Source organism: Phoxinus phoxinus, assembly GCF_949152265.1.
Source record: "Phoxinus phoxinus genome assembly, chromosome: 1".
Classification (NCBI taxonomy): Eukaryota; Metazoa; Chordata; class Actinopteri; order Cypriniformes; family Leuciscidae; genus Phoxinus; species Phoxinus phoxinus.
In genome coordinates this window covers 20,094,911-20,113,452 of record NC_136876.1, presented here as the reverse complement: position 1 = coordinate 20,113,452, position 18,542 = coordinate 20,094,911, and the positions used below count along the sequence as shown (strand labels likewise).

The 18,542-nt window shown below is 42.7% G+C and overlaps 1 protein-coding gene across 1 annotated transcript; it reads right to left on the bottom strand.

Moving 5' to 3' along the window:
- Positions 1 to 361: 361 nt before the first annotated feature.
- Positions 362 to 18,014, bottom strand: nfe2l1a (nfe2 like bZIP transcription factor 1a; the record flags this gene model as incomplete). Its single annotated transcript, XM_079594167.1, has 6 exons — positions 17,913 to 18,014; positions 15,478 to 16,058; positions 3,406 to 3,594; positions 2,569 to 2,658; positions 2,281 to 2,424; positions 362 to 1,570 (listed from the first exon to the last, which is right to left on the bottom strand). Exons 2-6 carry the CDS (start codon positions 15,997 to 15,999, stop codon positions 362 to 364), a joined length of 2,154 nt encoding a protein of 717 aa, XP_079450293.1. The 5' UTR covers positions 16,000 to 16,058; positions 17,913 to 18,014.
- Between the last annotated feature and the right edge of the window lie 528 nt (positions 18,015 to 18,542).

The following is an 18,542-nucleotide window of genomic DNA, read 5'->3' as shown; positions in this document are numbered from 1 at the left end:
TTGTGCCTTTCAGAAACGCCCGCTTTACATGTGACATTGGTTACAGCGTTGAGTGCTTTCTCTGGCTAGACTTCGCTTCAGACACAAACTGCACCTTTGCTGCCCTTTACAGTCTGTTTTAGAGTATATTTAAATGTCTTTTACATCAAAAGATCAAGGAAACACGCATTGCCCTTTAAATTAACATCAAAACCTTGTGGGACTTAAAGTTCAGTCAAGTTGTATTATGTGGTTACACCGTATATGACATCTTAAAGGATGATTTCTTGGGTAAAAATACCCTACTTGGTGTAAAATCCCTTTGAACTGTGGAAAACCAGCATGTAGAACTAATCAACATTAGCTCATTGAAGAGTCCTCCTCATTTCTTGCGTTTTTGTCTCTTGCTAAGTTTGCGTTTGGAGTGTGAATCTGATCTGCGTTGGGATGTTACAGGGCTGGTGCAGTCTTGCTGCAACGTAAAGTTATTGTCAGAGTAGAGCAGTCCCTGTTCCTCCCTTAGTCTCTCGTACACATCTTGATACAGGCTATTAAGAAGCTGCTTAATCTCCCTGATGGAGCACAAGATCTCTGACTTTTCCCTAAGCAGTCTGACCCGGAGGCGTCGCAGGCTATCCACATTATGCTCCAATCCCACTAGGACATTTAGCTTCCTTCGACGACAGTTCTGAGCAGCCATTTTGTTTTTACCCCTGCGGCGAATGTCTCTGATGAGCGAGAGCTGAGCCTCATTGAGATGATATTTTGCTAGCAAACGATTGAATTCCTCAACGGGCAAGTTTACGATGCGTTCGTTGGAGAACGGGATATTCAATGACTGTGCGTGTTTTTCATCCCGGCTGGAAAGGTGCTCCAGCACTTTCTCTTTCGACTCATCGAAGGGATCTTTTGGGGGTTTCTTCTGGCTTTGAGGTTGGTTGTAGGTATGATCGTGTCCGATGTGCTCGAGCCAAGGAAGACGATGGAACTGCCTGGCTTCCAAAAAACTTGACTGACACATTTTGGTTTGTTCAGGCATGAAGCCACCCACAGCTCCATCCTCTTCCTTGATATGGGTGTAGCCCACGGCACCTTCCTCTGGTAGCAAACTAGGGGTTGGGCTGGAGGGTGATGAAGAGCATGAAGATGATGATGAGGAACTGGAAGATTCAGATCCAATAGTGGATGTAGGGCTTTGGCTATAGTCCAGGGATAAACCAGAGTCAGAATCTGCTTGGTTTTGCTCTTCCAGGGCCAAATCCATTAGTCCAATCTCATCAAGCATGGCTTCCTCTAGCAGAGGATCTAAAGGGCTTGCCAGGCTAGTCCCAGTAAGGAGGGCTATGATATCAGAGTCTTCAAAAGCTTCTACATTAGCAGAGGTGTCCAGGTTGAGGTTAGGCAAGGAGTGGTTGTTAATCCGACAGGTTTCTTCCATGGTGACGCTGTTTTGTGCATCAGTGGATCTTTGCAGAGTGGCTTGGTGAAGGCTAACATCCTGATGAATAAAGTTGTCCATGGATCCAGTATTTCTGTCTGAATCACTTATATTGTGGGGGGAATCGCCTGTTGTTTCGGCTATATCCATGTCCTATAAAGAGAAGAGAAGTTAAAAAAGGTTCTCTGACTGCCAGGTCAATAAAACACAAGAACGGGATAGGGTTAGGGTTAGTCCATCATTTTGAATCTTTGACCCAGAAATGCAATTTGAGTTAAAAACATTAGGCCTGAATGAAAAAGTGATTGTTTTTTATGATATAACAATGTTTTTACTTCAAATCCTTGTCAAGATATAATTTAAATGGTTGCTATCTATCATAAAAAAAAATTGTTTATGAGAAAATAGCCTTGAAAAAACGAGTGCGTCACAATGCCTTTGCTCTCTATCGTGATAGCACTTGTTGCATGTCTATGTTTAAAATGACGAAGTTGAGCACGCCAAAGATACGACATGTGAACGGGCCCTAAAAAGCAATTGTACTGCGTATGTGTTGAAGGCGTCCATCCGTGGTTGAGTATACTCTGAAAGCTGTGTGGACATGACAGTGCGCAACACGGAAAATGACCCGTCACACCACATTAAAGAGCGTCAAAATGGCATTTAATGTTTTAATCCTGTAAAATAAATTGCCATAAATTGGAAAACTGAGACTTTATAACACTAAACTGTTTTTTGCTTATATCGTGTTTCTCAGACTATCATTGCTACGACTCAAAAGGATAGAGCACCTCACATGTTCATTGAAGCACTGATGAACTTATCATTTTAGACTTGACAGTAAGATGCTTGCACTTGCATACCTGTGATTCCATGATGGCCAAAACATCTTGCCACTGTTGCTCTAAGGTAAATGTGGATTCCTGTTCAGGCAACAAGGGTGAGATGAGTGGCCTCTGAAACTGAAATGCATGTTCTCCTACATTCGGTAAACCAGGACCTGTCAACTGAGAAAATTAAGACATTAAGATTTTCAAACGAGTTTGGAAAGCCTGCATTTCCTTTCAAACGATTTTTTGTCTCTCTCTATCTCTCAATCAATTCCTACTGAATTAATTGTTGTAAAAAGATGAAACGTTGCAGGTTCTCACCTCTGGATCCTCTTCTGAGGTGAAGTTGTCATCGATGAGATGCAAGCACTCTTCAATGGCAAGAGAAGCGTCGTCCCTTACACCTGACAACTGAAAGAGCGGCAAGTGAGCTGGTGGAAATCGTTAAATAAAACCCATATCACTCTGTTATCTGTCAAGGTCAAGCCATGACGCTCATGCTGCACTTCTTTGGAATGTGGAAAGTCTTCATCAAGGTCAGAAGCAGCAATGAATAGCAAAGCATTCAGTTTTACATATTCACAAAATTTCAGTAGTCTAGCTGATGGTACATATTTCTCTGCAAATTGAAAAGAATTTTGACAAATGACAAAATTAAGTGTCTCGTTTCATAGAATATAATGTAAAATTTAAGAAATGCAGTAGTGGCCAAAAGTGATGTCTGGCCTGTAAAATTTTATTCAAATAAAAAAATTACTAAAGATTTTCTAAGCATATTGTAAGCATATTGTGTAGTTGTGCTTGGAGTCAATTGTTTTATTTGTGATAAACATGAAACACGCCAAATTGCAAACAATTTTTGTCCAGGCTATCATACAAAGAAATTATGAACACATGCAAAAACAGGAGAGAACCAATAAAATATTAATAACTAATTATGGTGTAGTCTATATATGCTTTTTCATGAGCTTTTTTGCATAGTAAAATAAAACCTGTAGCTGTAGTTTGCCTTTTTTGCCCACTTAGTTTGTCAGAGAAATACCTTAAGTTCAGTGTTTTGCTCTTCCCTAATATTTAAAATATATAAAATATTTTATTCAAATTTTGGTTTAATCAAACTTCTAAATATTTTATATTTGGTGCCTTATTCATGGTCACCTGTAGATCATCCTCTCCAAACATCTGGTTGTGAAATGGATTTGTATTCCTCCAGCTATCCACAATAAATTCATCCTCTTCCTCTTCTTCCTCATTAAACAAGCTGAGTGGTTGTGTTCTTGCATTTTCCAACTGCTCCTGGTGGACATTTTGCTGAGGTTCTTGTTCCCAGAAGAAACCATCTCCCTCCTGCAAATGCAAAACGAAGGTCTAGTACGGATAGGAAATTGTCTATCGTGTTTTAACTTTGCGGTTTTAAAAAACGCATGCATTAAAGGTTGTGTAGGTAAGAATTGTCTAAAGAACTTTTTTTCAAAATTGGCTTAAACTGTCTTTATATACCAATACATAATTAAAATGTAAGTACTTTGAAAAAGAGAGTATAAAAATTGAGTGACTATAGTGTATTTAATCTTCAAAAAACACAGCTCATTAATTCCTACCGGGACGAAACAAGTGATTGGCTTGCGCGACTGTCACTCTCCGTCGCCATGACTACCGCCGCTATTATTGGCTCTGCCCGTTTTTAGGTGGGAGTGAATGGAATTAATGAGCTGTGTTTATTGAAGATCAAATACACTAGAGTCACTCAGTTTTTTATACTCTCTATTTCAGAGTACTTGCATTTTAATTATGTATTGGTATATAAAGACAGTTTAAACAAATTTGAATAAAAGTTTTTTTATACAATTCTGACCTACCCTACCTTTAAGGTATACTAGTTTATTGCTGCATCATCAAATCATCATTGAACATCGATTGGATCCATTTAGCATTAAACAGGCTAACATAAATACAACAGAACAAAAATACATACGAAATAAACAGTGCTTTTCAGGTGGGTTTAACATTAGTTCTCTTACGTAGAGTTCTCTCCTACTGCGTCGATTAGCGACGCTACGGGAAAGATATTTCTTTTTCGAGATTGAAGCCTAAAAATTAATCCTTAATTTTGTAAATATGTAAAACGCTTTTCTGTAGCATACAACCTTAGGCGGAGCAAATAACGCGCGCCCATTGGCTGCTCCGCCAGAAAAGCACAGCCTATGCGAGGCCAGTGACGCTGACCAATGAGGGCGCATCGCGCCCTTCTGCGTCATCTCCCGCCGAAACGGGCGTGGCCTAGGTCTATAAATACCAAGCACAGCTGTTACCACTCTGATTTTCTATTCTTCACGAAGCTACACGCATCGTAGGACCGGATTCGAGCCACCACAGCCGTCTGATACAGCACCTCAGCAGGACGAGCCCTTACCTGAAGCCGCTGGTCTTCGCCGCCTTCAGCCACCGTTCCCTGCTGCGCTTCTCCGGCGTGGAATATCCTTTACATTATGTGTGTGTGTTTTGTGTGTGTGTTCGCCGTCGCGAAGTTTTTCCACCACTAAAAGAGCCGAGCGTCTTTTTCAAGATGCCTCGCACCTCCTGTGGCTCGTGTAGAGCCCCGCTCAGCGACGGGGACCACGTGCTTGTGTTTCCTGCCTGTATGGATCACCCAGCTTCAGCTCTCGTCGATGGCGGCTGCCATCACTGTGATTTGATGCCTACGGTGACTCTGCGGACTCGCCTGGGGTTCATTTACTGAAGCTGCATCTTTCCGCCCGCTGTAGTGCCGCGCCGTGAAAAGCGCCGTGCTCAGCGGAGCCCGGAATCTCCCTCCACCACGAGGTGCTCGCCGCTGCTGCCGCCAGCTTCTCCGCCTGCTTCGCTGGACTCTCTGACCGACGGACAAGGGCCGCTGTGTGCCGCCGCGTCCGTCATGGACTAGGGTGAAGCCGCGTCTGTGGAGGACGACTGCTATTCTCTCCTCGCTTCGGGTAGCAAGGGATGGGCGAGCTCCGAGGATCTCCCCTCCCCCGCCGCTCGTGAGCGTCGACGGAGAAAGACCAGCATCGATGCGCTTACCGGCTGGATGGCTGCTTTTCTGCAGAGGAACGTACGTTACCGTCCTCAAGACCCGCGCCTTTTTCTTCCTGAATTCACGAAGAAATCGCGGAGTCCCGGAAAGCCCCGTTTTCAGCCAGGATGCGCACTTCTGCTTCGAGGAAAGCTAACGTTACAGTGTTAAAATCCCGCCGCGGCCGGATTTCACTAAAATGTCTCGCTCGCACAGTCCCAACATACGCGACCGTGCCAGTGTATTTTGCAGTCACCAAATCGCCATCAATGCCCGTTTGCCTGCACACAAACGCCGTTTTCACGACGCCCCAGGTAAATCTGAAAATGTATTTTCTGGTGTCCCGGCCACGGCCGATGGTGTAATGTGTGTATCCGTAATGCCCACGACCCAGTGCCCATTCGTACACACAAGCACAGCCCTACACAATACAGGGCTTGCACACATAAAATCGACTCTGTCGATTGTGCGTCACATGTAAGTTAGTGAACGTGCCCGCTTTTCAGTGCCCACAATCACTACACAATGTATGTCCCGTGGTTTCTGTAAAAACGAAACGAATGCACGGTCATTCGGTTCTGATAGACAGTACTCTCTGTGCTACACGGTGTCCCGGCCACATGATGATGTAATGTGTGTAACTGTATGCCCACGACCCAGTGCCCATTCGTACACACAATACAGGACTTGCACACATAAAATCGACTCTTTCGATTGTGCATCATATGTAGTGAGCGTGCCCGCTTTCAAGTGCCCACAATCACTACAAGCTACATGTCACACGTTTTTTATGAAACGAAACCGATGCACGGTCAGTCAGTTCTAATAGACAGTACTCCCCAGTGCTATAAATGTACCCGCGTTCACGCACCCACATTTATTCTCAAACATGCCGAGCCGTACGGGGCTCGCACCGCGCGCTCTCTCTCTCAGCTGAGAGAGCTGAGCGCGCGCAGGCTGCCCGCTCGATTAAGCGCGCCCCCGCATCACGCTGCAATGGCGCCCATGTTACAGCACACGACTGCTCTCGTGTCGCCGCCATTTCGCGACCAGAGCCCGGTTTTTCAACCCGTGCAAGCACAGCCCCGTACAACACAGGGTCTGCACACATAAAATTGACTCATGTCGATTGTGCTTTACATGTAGTGAGCGTGCCCACTGTCCAGTGCCCACAACCACTACACACTGCACGTTCCGCGGTCTCTGTAAAAACGAAACCAACGAACGGTCAGTCAGTTCACAAACACAGTATTCCCGGTGTTATAAATGTACCCGCTACCACGCGCCCACATTTATTCACAAATATAACGAGCCCTACGGGGCTCGCCCCGCGCGCTCTCTCTCTCTCAACTCAGAGAGTCGAGCGCGCGCGGGATGCACACTGTGTTAAGCATGCCCCCCGCCTCAGACGCCACGGCGTCCATGTTACAGCACACGGTTGCTCTCGTGTCGCCGCCATTTCGCGACCAGGGCCCAGATTACATTCAACCCCTAGTCACGCGTGCAGATGCATGGGAAAGACTTCCTGGGGTCTCAGAATGGGTGCTAGAGACTATAAAAGGAGGCTATTCGCTACAGTTTTATCGACGCCCTCCCCGTTACAAGGAGAGAGTCGAAACCACGGTAAAAACAGAAGTAGCACATCTACTTCGAGCCGAAATAGCGAAGCTATTGAGCAAAGGGGCCATAGAGCCTTTATCTCAAGCTCAGAGCGAAGGGGGTTTGTACAGCAGATATTTCCTGGTACCGAAGAAAGACGGGGGTCTCAGACCCATTTTAGATCTGAGGCATCTGAACAAAGCGCTAACAAAGCGAAAGTTCAGAATGCTCACGACCAGAAAAATCCTCGCGCAGATTCGCCGAGGAGACTGGTTTATGGCGATAGATCTGAAAGACGCGTATTTTCACATACAAATTGCGTCACGTCACAGGCGATTTTTGAGATTCGCCTTCGAGGGCCAGGCATATCAGTACACAGTCCTGCCATTCTGCCTGTCTCTAGCACCTCGTACATTTACAGTGTGCATGGACGCGGACGTGCAGTGTGCATGGACGTGCATGGACGCTGGCACCCCTGAGACTCCGAGGCGTTCGAATTCTGAACTATTTGGACGATTGGCTGATTCTGGCTCAATAGCCTTCAGAACTCGCCCACCACAAGACACTAATACTCGATCACCTCGAGTGCTTAGGTCTGAGAGTCAATTGGGAGAAAAGTTCACTGTTTCCCAGTCAAAGGATCTCCTTTTTAGGACTGGATCTGAACTCGCTATCTATGACAGCACAGCTGTCATCACAGCGCAGGCAAAACACCCTGCAAATGGCGAAATCCTTCCGCAGCGGCCATATAATGCCGCTCAAGAGATTTCAGAAAATGCAAGGCCTCATGGCCTCAGCCTCAACAGTACTGCAGTTGGGCCTGCTGCGCATGCGCCCACTGCAGTTCTGGTTGAAAGCACGCGTACCGCGCCGAGCATGGTTGCACGGTCGCTATCGCCTCAAGGTCAATCAGGAATGCATTTCAGCCCTGACACCATGGAGAGCGTCAGACTGGTACCGGTCAGGTGTAAGCCTGGGGACTTCCTCGAGCCTGAAGGTGGTGTCCACGGACGCGTCCACCTCAGGCTGGGGAGCACTGCTCGACGGCAGACCGTTCTTTGGCCAGTGGTCAGAACGAGCCAAACTACCGCACATAAACTGCCTGGAAATGATGGCGGTGGACTTTGCGCTGAGGCGTTTTTGTCCTGGTCCGTTCGGAAAACATGTCGGTAGTAGCCTACATAAACCGCCAGGGTGGCGTGAAATCCCGAAACCTATACAGGTTAGCGGAACGCATACTGGTATGGGCCCAGCACAACCTGCGCTCGTTGAGAGCAATGCATGTGCCAGGCCACCTGAATGTAGGCCCAGACAGACTCTCACGGAACAACATTCCTACAGGAGAGTGGTCCCTACACACGCAGACAGTGCGTCTGCTGTGGAGAACGTTCGGCAGAGCGGAAATAGACCTGTTTGCAAACCAGGAAAACGCTCACTGCCCAGAATTCTTTTCGAAGAGCGCGAACGCGCTGGCCAGTGTCTGGCCCCGCCGTCCGCTCTATGCTTTTCCTCCTGTCTCACTCCTGCCTCAAGTGCTGGAGCGTATCGAGGAAAGCGGATGCTCGGTGCTACTAGTCGCTCCATACTGGACGAATCAACCCTGGTTCCCAGTTTTGATGCGACTGAAGAGTACTGCCCCGTGGCCGATTCCAGTGAGGAGAGACCTCCTCTCGCAGGCCAAGGGCTCGATTTTGCATCCTCGCCCGGAGCTCTGGTCCCTACACGTATGGGCCAAAAACGGGTACCCGCTAACCTCCCAAAGGGAGTGTTAGACACGATCGAACAGGCTAGGGCCCCGTCTACTAGACGGCTCTACGCTTCCAAATGGTCGGTGTTCTCTGGTTGGTGCTCAGACCAAGGTCTGTCACCACTTCAGTGCGGGGAAACGGAGATTCTCTCCTTCCTCCAAGAACTATTGGATAAGGGAAGAACCCCATCCACGCTCAAAGTCTATGTGGCTGCCATATCAGCGTTCGTTAATCCAACGTTTGGCCATTCACTGGGCAGAAACGACCTGGTGGTCCGTTTCCTAGAGGAGCCAGGAGGTTAAACCCTCCAAGGCCTCCTTCAGTCCCCGTTTGGGACCTTTCTACAGTGTTGAACGCTATGAAAGGGGCCCCTTTCGAGCCTATTCACTCAGTTGACCTGAAACACCTGTCTTTCAAGACCGTGTTTCTTTTGGCTCTCGCTTCAGTGAAGCGTGTGGGGGATTTGCAAGCGCTCTCAGTTAGAGCTTCTTGTATGGAGTTCGGGCCGAACGACTCTGTAGTCGTGTTGGAACCGAAGCACGGGTACGTACCTAAGTCCCTCAACACACCGTTCAGGGCTCAGGTCATCTCCCTGTCGGCCCTGCCGGCCTCGGAGGACGGAAATAGCTCCCTTTGCCCGGTCAGGGCATTAAGAGCTTATGTGTCCCGCTCCGCTGTTTTTCGACAGACAGAGCAGCTCTTTGTTTCGTTTAGTGGGCGCTCTAAAGGGCGAGCCGCGACGAAACAGAGTCTATCTCGATGGGTAGTGGATGCCATTGCGCTAGCCTACGCATCTAGAGGTTTGGAATGCCCCCTGGGCATCAGAGCACATTCTACGAGAGGCATGGCCTCTTCGTGGGCTTGGTATAGCGGAATCTCGTTACAAGATATTTGTATGGCGGCAGTGTATGGCCCCAATGTTTTAAGCATCACTCACTGATAATGTGTCCCATGAGCATGCTATGACCTCTCATATATATCTAATATTTACATATATATGTTATTATGCCCTTGGGGGCACTATTATAAAGGGATGATGCTAATTCTAGCCGCTCTCCCTATATATATATATATATATATATATATATATATATATATATATACTCTTGGTGTAGGCGCTTGTTTGCCAGGGCGCGTACGCCCTCGGGTGTCTGTGTCGGTCCAAGAGCACGCACGGCGTCTTACAGAGGTTCCCGTAGCGTCGCTAATCGACGCAGTAGGAGAGAACTCTACGTAAGATAACGTACTCGGTTACTAACGTAACCTCGGTTCTCTCTAGGAGAGGGAACGAGTACTGCGTCTCATGCCGTGCGTGCCCACGCTGTGTCGCTTCTGTGACGAAAATCAGAGTGGTAACAGCTATGCTTGGTATTTATAGACCTAGGCCACGCCCGTTTCGGCGGGAGATGACGCAGAAGGGCGTGATGCGCCCTCATTGGTCAGCGTCACTGGCCTCGCATAGGCTGTGCTTTTCTGGCGGAGCAGCCAATGGGCGCGCGTTATTTGCTCCGCCTAAGGTTGTATGCTACAGAAAAGCGTTTTACATATTTACAAAATTAAGGATTAATTTTTAGGCTTCAATCTCGAAAAAGAAATATCTTTCCCGTAGCGTCGCTAATCGACGCAGTACTCGTTCCCTCTCCTAGAGAGAACCGAGGTTACGTTAGTAACCGAGTACGTTTTCAGGTACAGAAATTTAAAATTAAAGTAATCAAATGTAAGATAACACTGCTGTATAAATCAAATATATATGAATCCTTAATGTTTCAAAAGGTATTTAATCAGAGTAGCATTAAAATCACAGACAGCATGCAGCAATGTCTCTAAGAGCTACACTGATCCAATATACTGAAACACGCATGCGTTTTATTTCTCAACTTGTTCATTCAATATGTTGTTGGTTTTAAATTTATCAAAAATCTATGGCCCATTCATCGATGCATCTCTAATATATATATATATATATACAGTACTGTGCAAAAGTCTATATGCACGTAAGTATTTTCACACAAAAATAATGGTTTTAAGCCAGTTATTTATATATTTTGCTGTAGTGTGTCAGTAGGAAATATCAGTTTATAGTTCCAAACATTTCTTTTGACATTAATTGTAATAATCCTGTGAGATTTTTATGCACAAGGAGTCTGACAACAGCCGGTATGTTCTGATCTCACTGGCATCGAGTCTGTCTGGGTCTGGGATAACATGACGAAACAGAAAAAACAGATAGACTAAATCCAGAAGAACTGCAGCAACGTCACCAAGACGCACATACTTGAATAACTGGCTTAAAACGATATATATATATATATATGTATATGATATATTAATGTTCCAGATGGGTGATGTTTTAGCCTATATTGAACCTATACATTTACAGACAGCTCTTTGCTATAAATAGACTTAACCTTTCCCTTTTCGGGAGCGTGATTAATGAAAACGATTGGTCTCTTGGGTGTCTGCGCTGTTGTTATTGGAAGTCCCCTTAGCCTCCACAGACCCATGTGGACCTTGTGACTATCATGGGTTGACTAATATGTTTTTGGCATTAGGAGAATAACAACTCAAGTCCCCCCTGGCTTATAGTTAAGATTAGGGTGTCATTTAATCATGTAAACTATTCAGTACAAATCAACTTCCACACCTACATATGCTCAGTCAGAGAGGGTTTGACAAGGTCACAGCTGCCTGTTTACATATGAGCTTAAGGTATGTGGAGCAGTAAGATGTCTTTAATGTACTGTCCGTTGAGTCCATTTTGAGGGGTGGGCCCAGACACTTGATCAGTAGCCGGTAAACAGGCGTTGCGAAAGTAAATGTGCATGTCATCTCGGATTACAAAACAAGCCAGGACGGTGCTGTGGACGCCAAGCCAGCACATGCTCAGGCATATCTAACAGGGGTCAGTTTATATTTGGGGTTACAACAAGCTTGCACAGTCAAGTACATGTGCCCTTGTTTGAACTACAGTGATTCGAGAGGGGGATTTTTCGATATCGTAATCATTCCTGGCCTTCTCATTGACTTATCTTGTGTGGATCTAACATCATAGAAGTCTGCAAATATAACAGCTAGTCTATTCAAGATGCACAATATATCGGCGTCAGCGATATTATGAGTTTTATTTATTTATTTATTTTTATTTATCAGTATTGATTAATAGTTGATAGTTGAAATAATTGAAAATCGGTTTAGTGATGTTTCAGTGATTTACTAAACCTTATCATTAGTTTACTAAATAACATGTCATTGACTTGTTTCTAACAAGATTTCCTTTGCTTTAAGAAATTGCATTAAACAAAAATATGTTTGTGAAAGGTAGTATGCAGACATTACTGATGTGTACTTTAAAAAAGGTTTTTACATAAAAATATGTAGGCTATTAATTTGAATGGAGCAGTTAAATTAACAGGGCACAAAACTTACATTTATATTCCTCTAGCAGGGGTCACCAAACTCGGTCCTGGAGGCCGCTGTCCTGCAAAGTTAAGCTCCAACCAGCTCCAGGTTCAGGTGTGTTTAATTGGGGTTGGAGCTGAACTCTGCAGGACAGCGTTTGGTGACCCCTGCTCTATAGAGTCCATACCTTGCCGGAGGAACAGAAGTTTCTCTGCTGGATCCAGCGTGATTTAGGATTGGGTCTAGCAGAGAAACTTATGTTCCTCCGGGAAGGTACGGACTCGTAGGAATATAAAATTCAGTTTTTGTGCCCTGGGAACAATCAGAGAACTAATCAACAAGAAAACTACAAACTGACTACAAAATGGCACAGGAAACAGGAAAATAACCAGGTAGAATACAACCAAATAACAGAAACATAAGATATACAAAACAATATTTCCTTGTGGATCACAAGTGCCCAAACATTTTATTCCCATATTTTTCTTTTTTTTTAGATGGAAAATTGACAGGCCTCCAGGTCTTCACTAGTCACATGACTGAAAACTATGAATAAATCAGCATCAGTACTTGCCATCTCTCACACAAAACCCAAAGATGAACTTATCACCAGACTGCATGCTTCTATTAATCTCTAGGGGTAAAAGAGTCAACAGTCTGAGCCAGGAACACCATGGCCGCCAGTCAGTACAGGTCAAATGCGCCATAGGGCCAAATATGCAGCCTTTAGTACATTCTAGACTGGCTCTTGGTCCAGAAATAGCCCTGCGGATCATGTACATGGAAACCTGTCAAATTTGATCTGGTCTGTACTCTGTACATGTAGGGGACTTGGCACATGGCAGCTGTTTCTAAGTTCAGGGTCCTTAGTCAAGGGGAGTTCGAGTTCAGTCATGTACTGTGTGTAACATCTTACTCTCTTTCAAAGCCCATTGAAGGAACAGAAAGTAAAAAAGATCCAGTTGAAATTTCCCTAGCTGTCCGCTGAAAGCGACTCGATGCTGCCAGGCAGCCGTACAGTCACACTAAATACTCATGGGCACTGTGTGCATATGCTGAGAGCCTGCTGTGGGTCATGTGATAAACCAGTTTAAAGTGTACCTATTATGCTTTTTAGGATATTTAGGATATTATTAGTGTGTGATATAGCTGTTTGTAAATGTAAAAGGTCTGCAAAATATCAAAAATCAAAGTGCTCGACTAAAGTTATTGGCTCCCAAAAGAGAGAGAGAAAAGGTTCTGAACTGCCTGAAAAGTTGTCAGTAATTTCAGTCTTCACTTTCTGTTGCAAACCTACGTATGTTTGTAACATACATAATTCCAGCCTGGTCTCCATTGGCTGCCCGAGAACAACTTTGACCTACTTTAACCTGACACTGTAACACTGTAGTTGTAGTTGAAGCCTGGAAGTGATTGGTTTGTGTTGTCAACATGTTGCTAAGATGCTTTTTTCTGCAGTGCGAACGCAAGGATGAGGACTCGCGCTCGAATTGATACAGTGAAGCCTCGGATATACTGGGCATTTAGTTTGCAACATGCACTGTAAGCAGTAGACCAATCACAACAGACTGGGCCATCTGACCAATCAGAGCAGAGTAGGCTCTCAGAAAGGCGGGGTTTAGAGAGACTGAATCGTTTAATGAACCGTTTCAGACACTGTGAGAAGAGAGGAGATGCTACAGTGTATACAATGAGAAAAAATAACGTTTCATGTTGAACTTTTAATATTTTTATTTTCTTTACCTTGGATGCATGTAAACCTGTTGTAGAAAGACTTCCAAAACAATATTAGCAACCTTTAAGATAGCATAATAGGGGAACTTTAACTCTATATATTACAAACAGTGAGACTGATGTTTTGTGTGTATTTGGACTAACACAACGACCTTGATCTACTTTTAAATGACTGTTTAGACATTCATTTGCTCAATATATGGTTTAACAAATAATGTGGACCTAGACCTAAGATTGATAATTTTCTACTTATTCTTGAGTCTGAAAATTATTAGTTGAAATTGTTTACAATACAGAAACTAACGTGCTAGTATACACTTTAGCCCCATTACCAAGAATACTCTGGGTCTCATGAAACTCTAACGGTCAGTAGGACAACAAACAACATGCAACACTTAAGTAACACGTGGAGGGGAAACCCAGCCAAGATGTTTGAAGTTGTTTAACGCTCAGCTGTGCCTCAGGGCAAAGACGAGGACACATGCATCTGTCCAACTCAATAACAAATCCATGTGCACATCCAGACCAGACGTTTCTGGTATTGAGCCAGTGCTGGGTGTGTGTTTTCAGAATTGACATTAGCAAATAGAGTTTGTTTAGTGTGGTTACGCTACTTGTGTATTATCAATATCTGAATAAATGAAATGTTAAAAAAATGCATGAGTTTGTAAATCATTTTTCCTTTTTTTTCTTGTTAATTTTGCAACTCACTGTCAAGTATAATGCATCAGCTGATAACCTAATAAGATTCATAGGTAAAACACTTCCTGATTTTGTAAGTGCACGATTTAACTGGAAATCATGCCATGAGGAAACAAAACCTAGTTGTCAGGTCAATAAAGTCAGATGTAATAATTGTTTCTCTTTTTGTTAAACCAGAATTCTGTGCTCTGTAGAAGGCAAATACAGTACATAGCTAATTAGAAGACATATAAAGGGTTTAGTTGACTTTTACAAATATTTTTACAGTTTTTAACTTTGGGGTCAGCCAAATGTTTTTAAAAGAAGTATCTTATTCTCACCAAGGCTGCATTTATTTCATTTAAAAAACTGTAAAAATAATAGCATTTTGAAATACTATTACAATTTAAATAGCTGTTTTCTATTCAAATATATTTAAAAATGTAATTTATTCCTGTGATCAGCATCATTACTCCAGTCTTCAGTGTCACATGATCCTTCAGAAATCATTCTAATATGATTTGCAGCTCAAACATTTCTTTCTATTATCTTTAAAATGTCTTATTATTATCGATGTTGAAATCAGTTGTGCTGCTTAATGTGTTTAAGGAATAATTTTTTCAGAATTCTTTGATTAATTGAAAATTAAAAAGAACAGCATTTAATTAAAATATAAATTGTTTGTAACATTATATTTAGTAACTTGTTGTCCGTTTAATGCATCCTAGATCAAAAGTATTCTTTTTTTTTTTTTTTAAAGACCCCAACTTTTGAGATATATCAAAATGTGTCTCCAAATTTTTTTTAAAAATATTTTATTCTTGTTATAGCATTTTAAAGTTTTAAAAATAACCACTAATGAGAGTGAAACTTCCTTGCATGAAGGGTGTTGCTAGCACCAACTTCCATTCTTCAAATATAAACTCATTTATCCATAATGTAACAAACCACAAAGCAGGTCATTGGCGGAAATATAGGAAATCCTTTTTCGAAGCTTTCACTGGCTTCACTGCTCACCTCTTTAATGAGTTCATCTTCGTCTGGATGGTTGAGGTTTCTTGACATATGCCCCAAAGGTCCAAGGGTTTGATCCTCAACTACGTCATAGCCCAGTTCTCCTCCATTTCCCAACCTCATGCTTAGTTCTGAGGGTTCCTCCACATCTTCAAGTCCTCCAGCTTCCTCAAGGAGACCTACTTGACCTGGAATGGAGACTCCATTGTCAGGCTCCCTGTGGACCAACCAGGCTTCCAACTCTGCCGCTGGCACCTGCAGGCGGTCTAGGGAACGAACCCAACTCAGAAGCCTGCGGGCTGTGAAAAACCCATCTAGGTCTACGCTTTTTGGGTGCAGGTTATATCCATCCAGGATGTTTCGGAGATTGTGGAACTGAGTCTGAGTTAGAGCTAAACTTGGGCCCTGAATGATTTCGCTAAAGGGGGGCAGGTAGGGATCCACGTCCACACGCATCCCGGACAGACTGAGAAGTATAGCCACTTGAAGCAGGCCCTCAGTTAGGTACTTCTTTAGGTCCGGCATGGCCAAAACCAGTGCCAGGAGCTTTTAAAACTCTCCAGAAATCAAAGTGTTTCAAAATCCTGAAACAGAGAGGAAGAATGATATAGCCTAATATCAGAATTTAACACATTATCAGTCAGTGTTTTAATGCAAATTAGGTGTTACTTAGATTACTCTTTTTTTGTGCTTGGTCTTTTTTATAATTTTTTAATGTAGGCTACTCAATAAAAAAAAATATAGGCTAGACTATTTCAAAAATCACTATCTTTATTGGGGGTTTTTTATCAATATAGCTTCAAAAAGTGGGAGAGGCATGCATTACATCTGAGAGATGTAAAAGACTTAGAATGGAAATTGAAAATCATATTTAAGTTATAAATGTTTATGATGAGAAATATCAAGGTCACTGTAAAAGGCTGAGACCTCATTAAGTATTGTTAAAGGGACAGTTCACCCAAAAATGAAAATTCTGTTATCATTTACTTACCCTCAAGTTCTTCCAACCCTGTATACATTTCTGTGTTCTGCTGAACACAATGGAAGATATTTTGAAGAATGTTTGTAACCAAACAGTTGTGGGGCACCATTGACTTCCATGTCATTTTTTTTCATAGTGGAAGTCAATGCGGGGCCCATCGACTGTTTTGTTACAAACATTCTTCAAAATATCTTCCTTTGTGTTCAGCAGAAGAAATAAACTAATACAGGTTTAGACCAACTTCAGGGTGAGTAAATCAAAACTAACTTTAGCTGGAAAATAACATTATTCAAGAACCGCTATAAAGCCAAAACAATCTCTGTTACCTTAAATTATACGTTTATCTCTGTAAAGCTGCTTTGGAACAATCTACATTGTTAAAAGCATATAAATGAAGATGACTTGACTTGACTTGACTTGACTTAAATGTTAACAGAATTTTCATTTTCGGGTAAACTGTCCCTTTAAGTTCCTGGCCTCTGATTGGTCAATACCGCGTTCCACCTATTTAGCATATCGTTATGTTATGTCAGGAACGTTCTAACTTGTTGAACAATATCAGAAAGGCAGCCATAACTGAAAGATTTACAAACAAAGACTGAGGTTATATTCAGTTGTCACATCACAGGCTATCATACCAAACAAAAGAAAGAAAAGAAAGAAAAATAAATGAATAAAAAGAAAAGTATGAGAGTAGGAGGTTTAAAAAAAGGGGGGGGGGGGGGGAAGCTTCCAATAAAGATCACAAATACTTTTATTTGGGGTTTTTCATCCCTCGGAAGGATGCATATGAATTTACTGAATACAATTTAAATGAAAATTGCACTTTAAAAAGCAATGAGGGACGCGAGGCTGTGATGTATTTAATTTTCATTTTTAAAGTTTAAACGTAGGCTATAGGAACAAGTTTCAAACATGAATTGACCATTTTACGGTGGACGAGCGAAACTTCGAGAATCTTCTGACTGGAGTCAACAAGATGAAGATCGGTGCAATCAAACGCGTGACACACTCCCGTTGACCCACTTCTTATTGATTTTTTCTTAGAACAGGCGACTTGAGTCAGTAATGATGTAATCAACACTCTTCTCGTGACATAAACATTAGAGGTCCAAGACAAGTGTTCAAATAAATAAGTAGGCTAATATAATATAAAAAATATAAAATTTCACAATATTAACATTAGCCTATACAATACAATAACAATATTTTTTCATAACAAGTGACAGACAGAATTAAGAACAATGCAAACTTGCACATTTACAGTTAATTCGCAATATTAAAATAGGAATATCTTCACGCTGATAAACTGCATCTTAGATTATGTCAATCATTTTGTGATTTATATTTTCAAATGAACGATGTAGAGAGCTATTAGATCTATTACATTTGTTTAGATTTGCTTATGTGCTGTTACATGCTGTTTAGACTATCAATAAGTTAGTCAAAACATTACCTTGTCTACGGACACAGAGTTCTGGTAGTCGCTATATAAAGGCGTGAGAGCAGGATGCTCCTCTTGGATGATCTGAATCACACAACTTCACATGCTCTATGTGGGCGAGTGTATTTATGGGGCAGTGGCGGAAAGTATTGGTCTCCTCCCTACATGACGTGATGAGCCTTTCAGTTTTCTTTCGGCAAGACCGCGCGTGCTCGCCCAGTTTGTCAGTGTTTAGTACAGATTTTTCCAATAACACATCAGATGTGTTTTTCAGAGCTTTCCTTATTTATCATAAGACCATTGAAACAAGTGTCAAATGATAACAGGACAAAATGATAACAATAGCTGCTCAGAACTGTTTTATGAGCTACTGTATGATGGCAAACTATGCAGTAGACATTATGCAATGTAGCCTAGAGGAATACAAAAATGGTTTAACAAACATCATTAACATAACATACAACAATAGGCCTATATAAAATATAACATTTAAAGGGGGGCGGCTATGTGGGGGTATGCATATTAGCTATTATTTTATTTTTTTTGTTTGTTATTAATAAGACATTTGATGTAGGCTAATGTATTTACAGTAAGCTGAGTGTAAGCAAGATCAATTTTCCCTGAACCTTTTCAGCTTTGCTG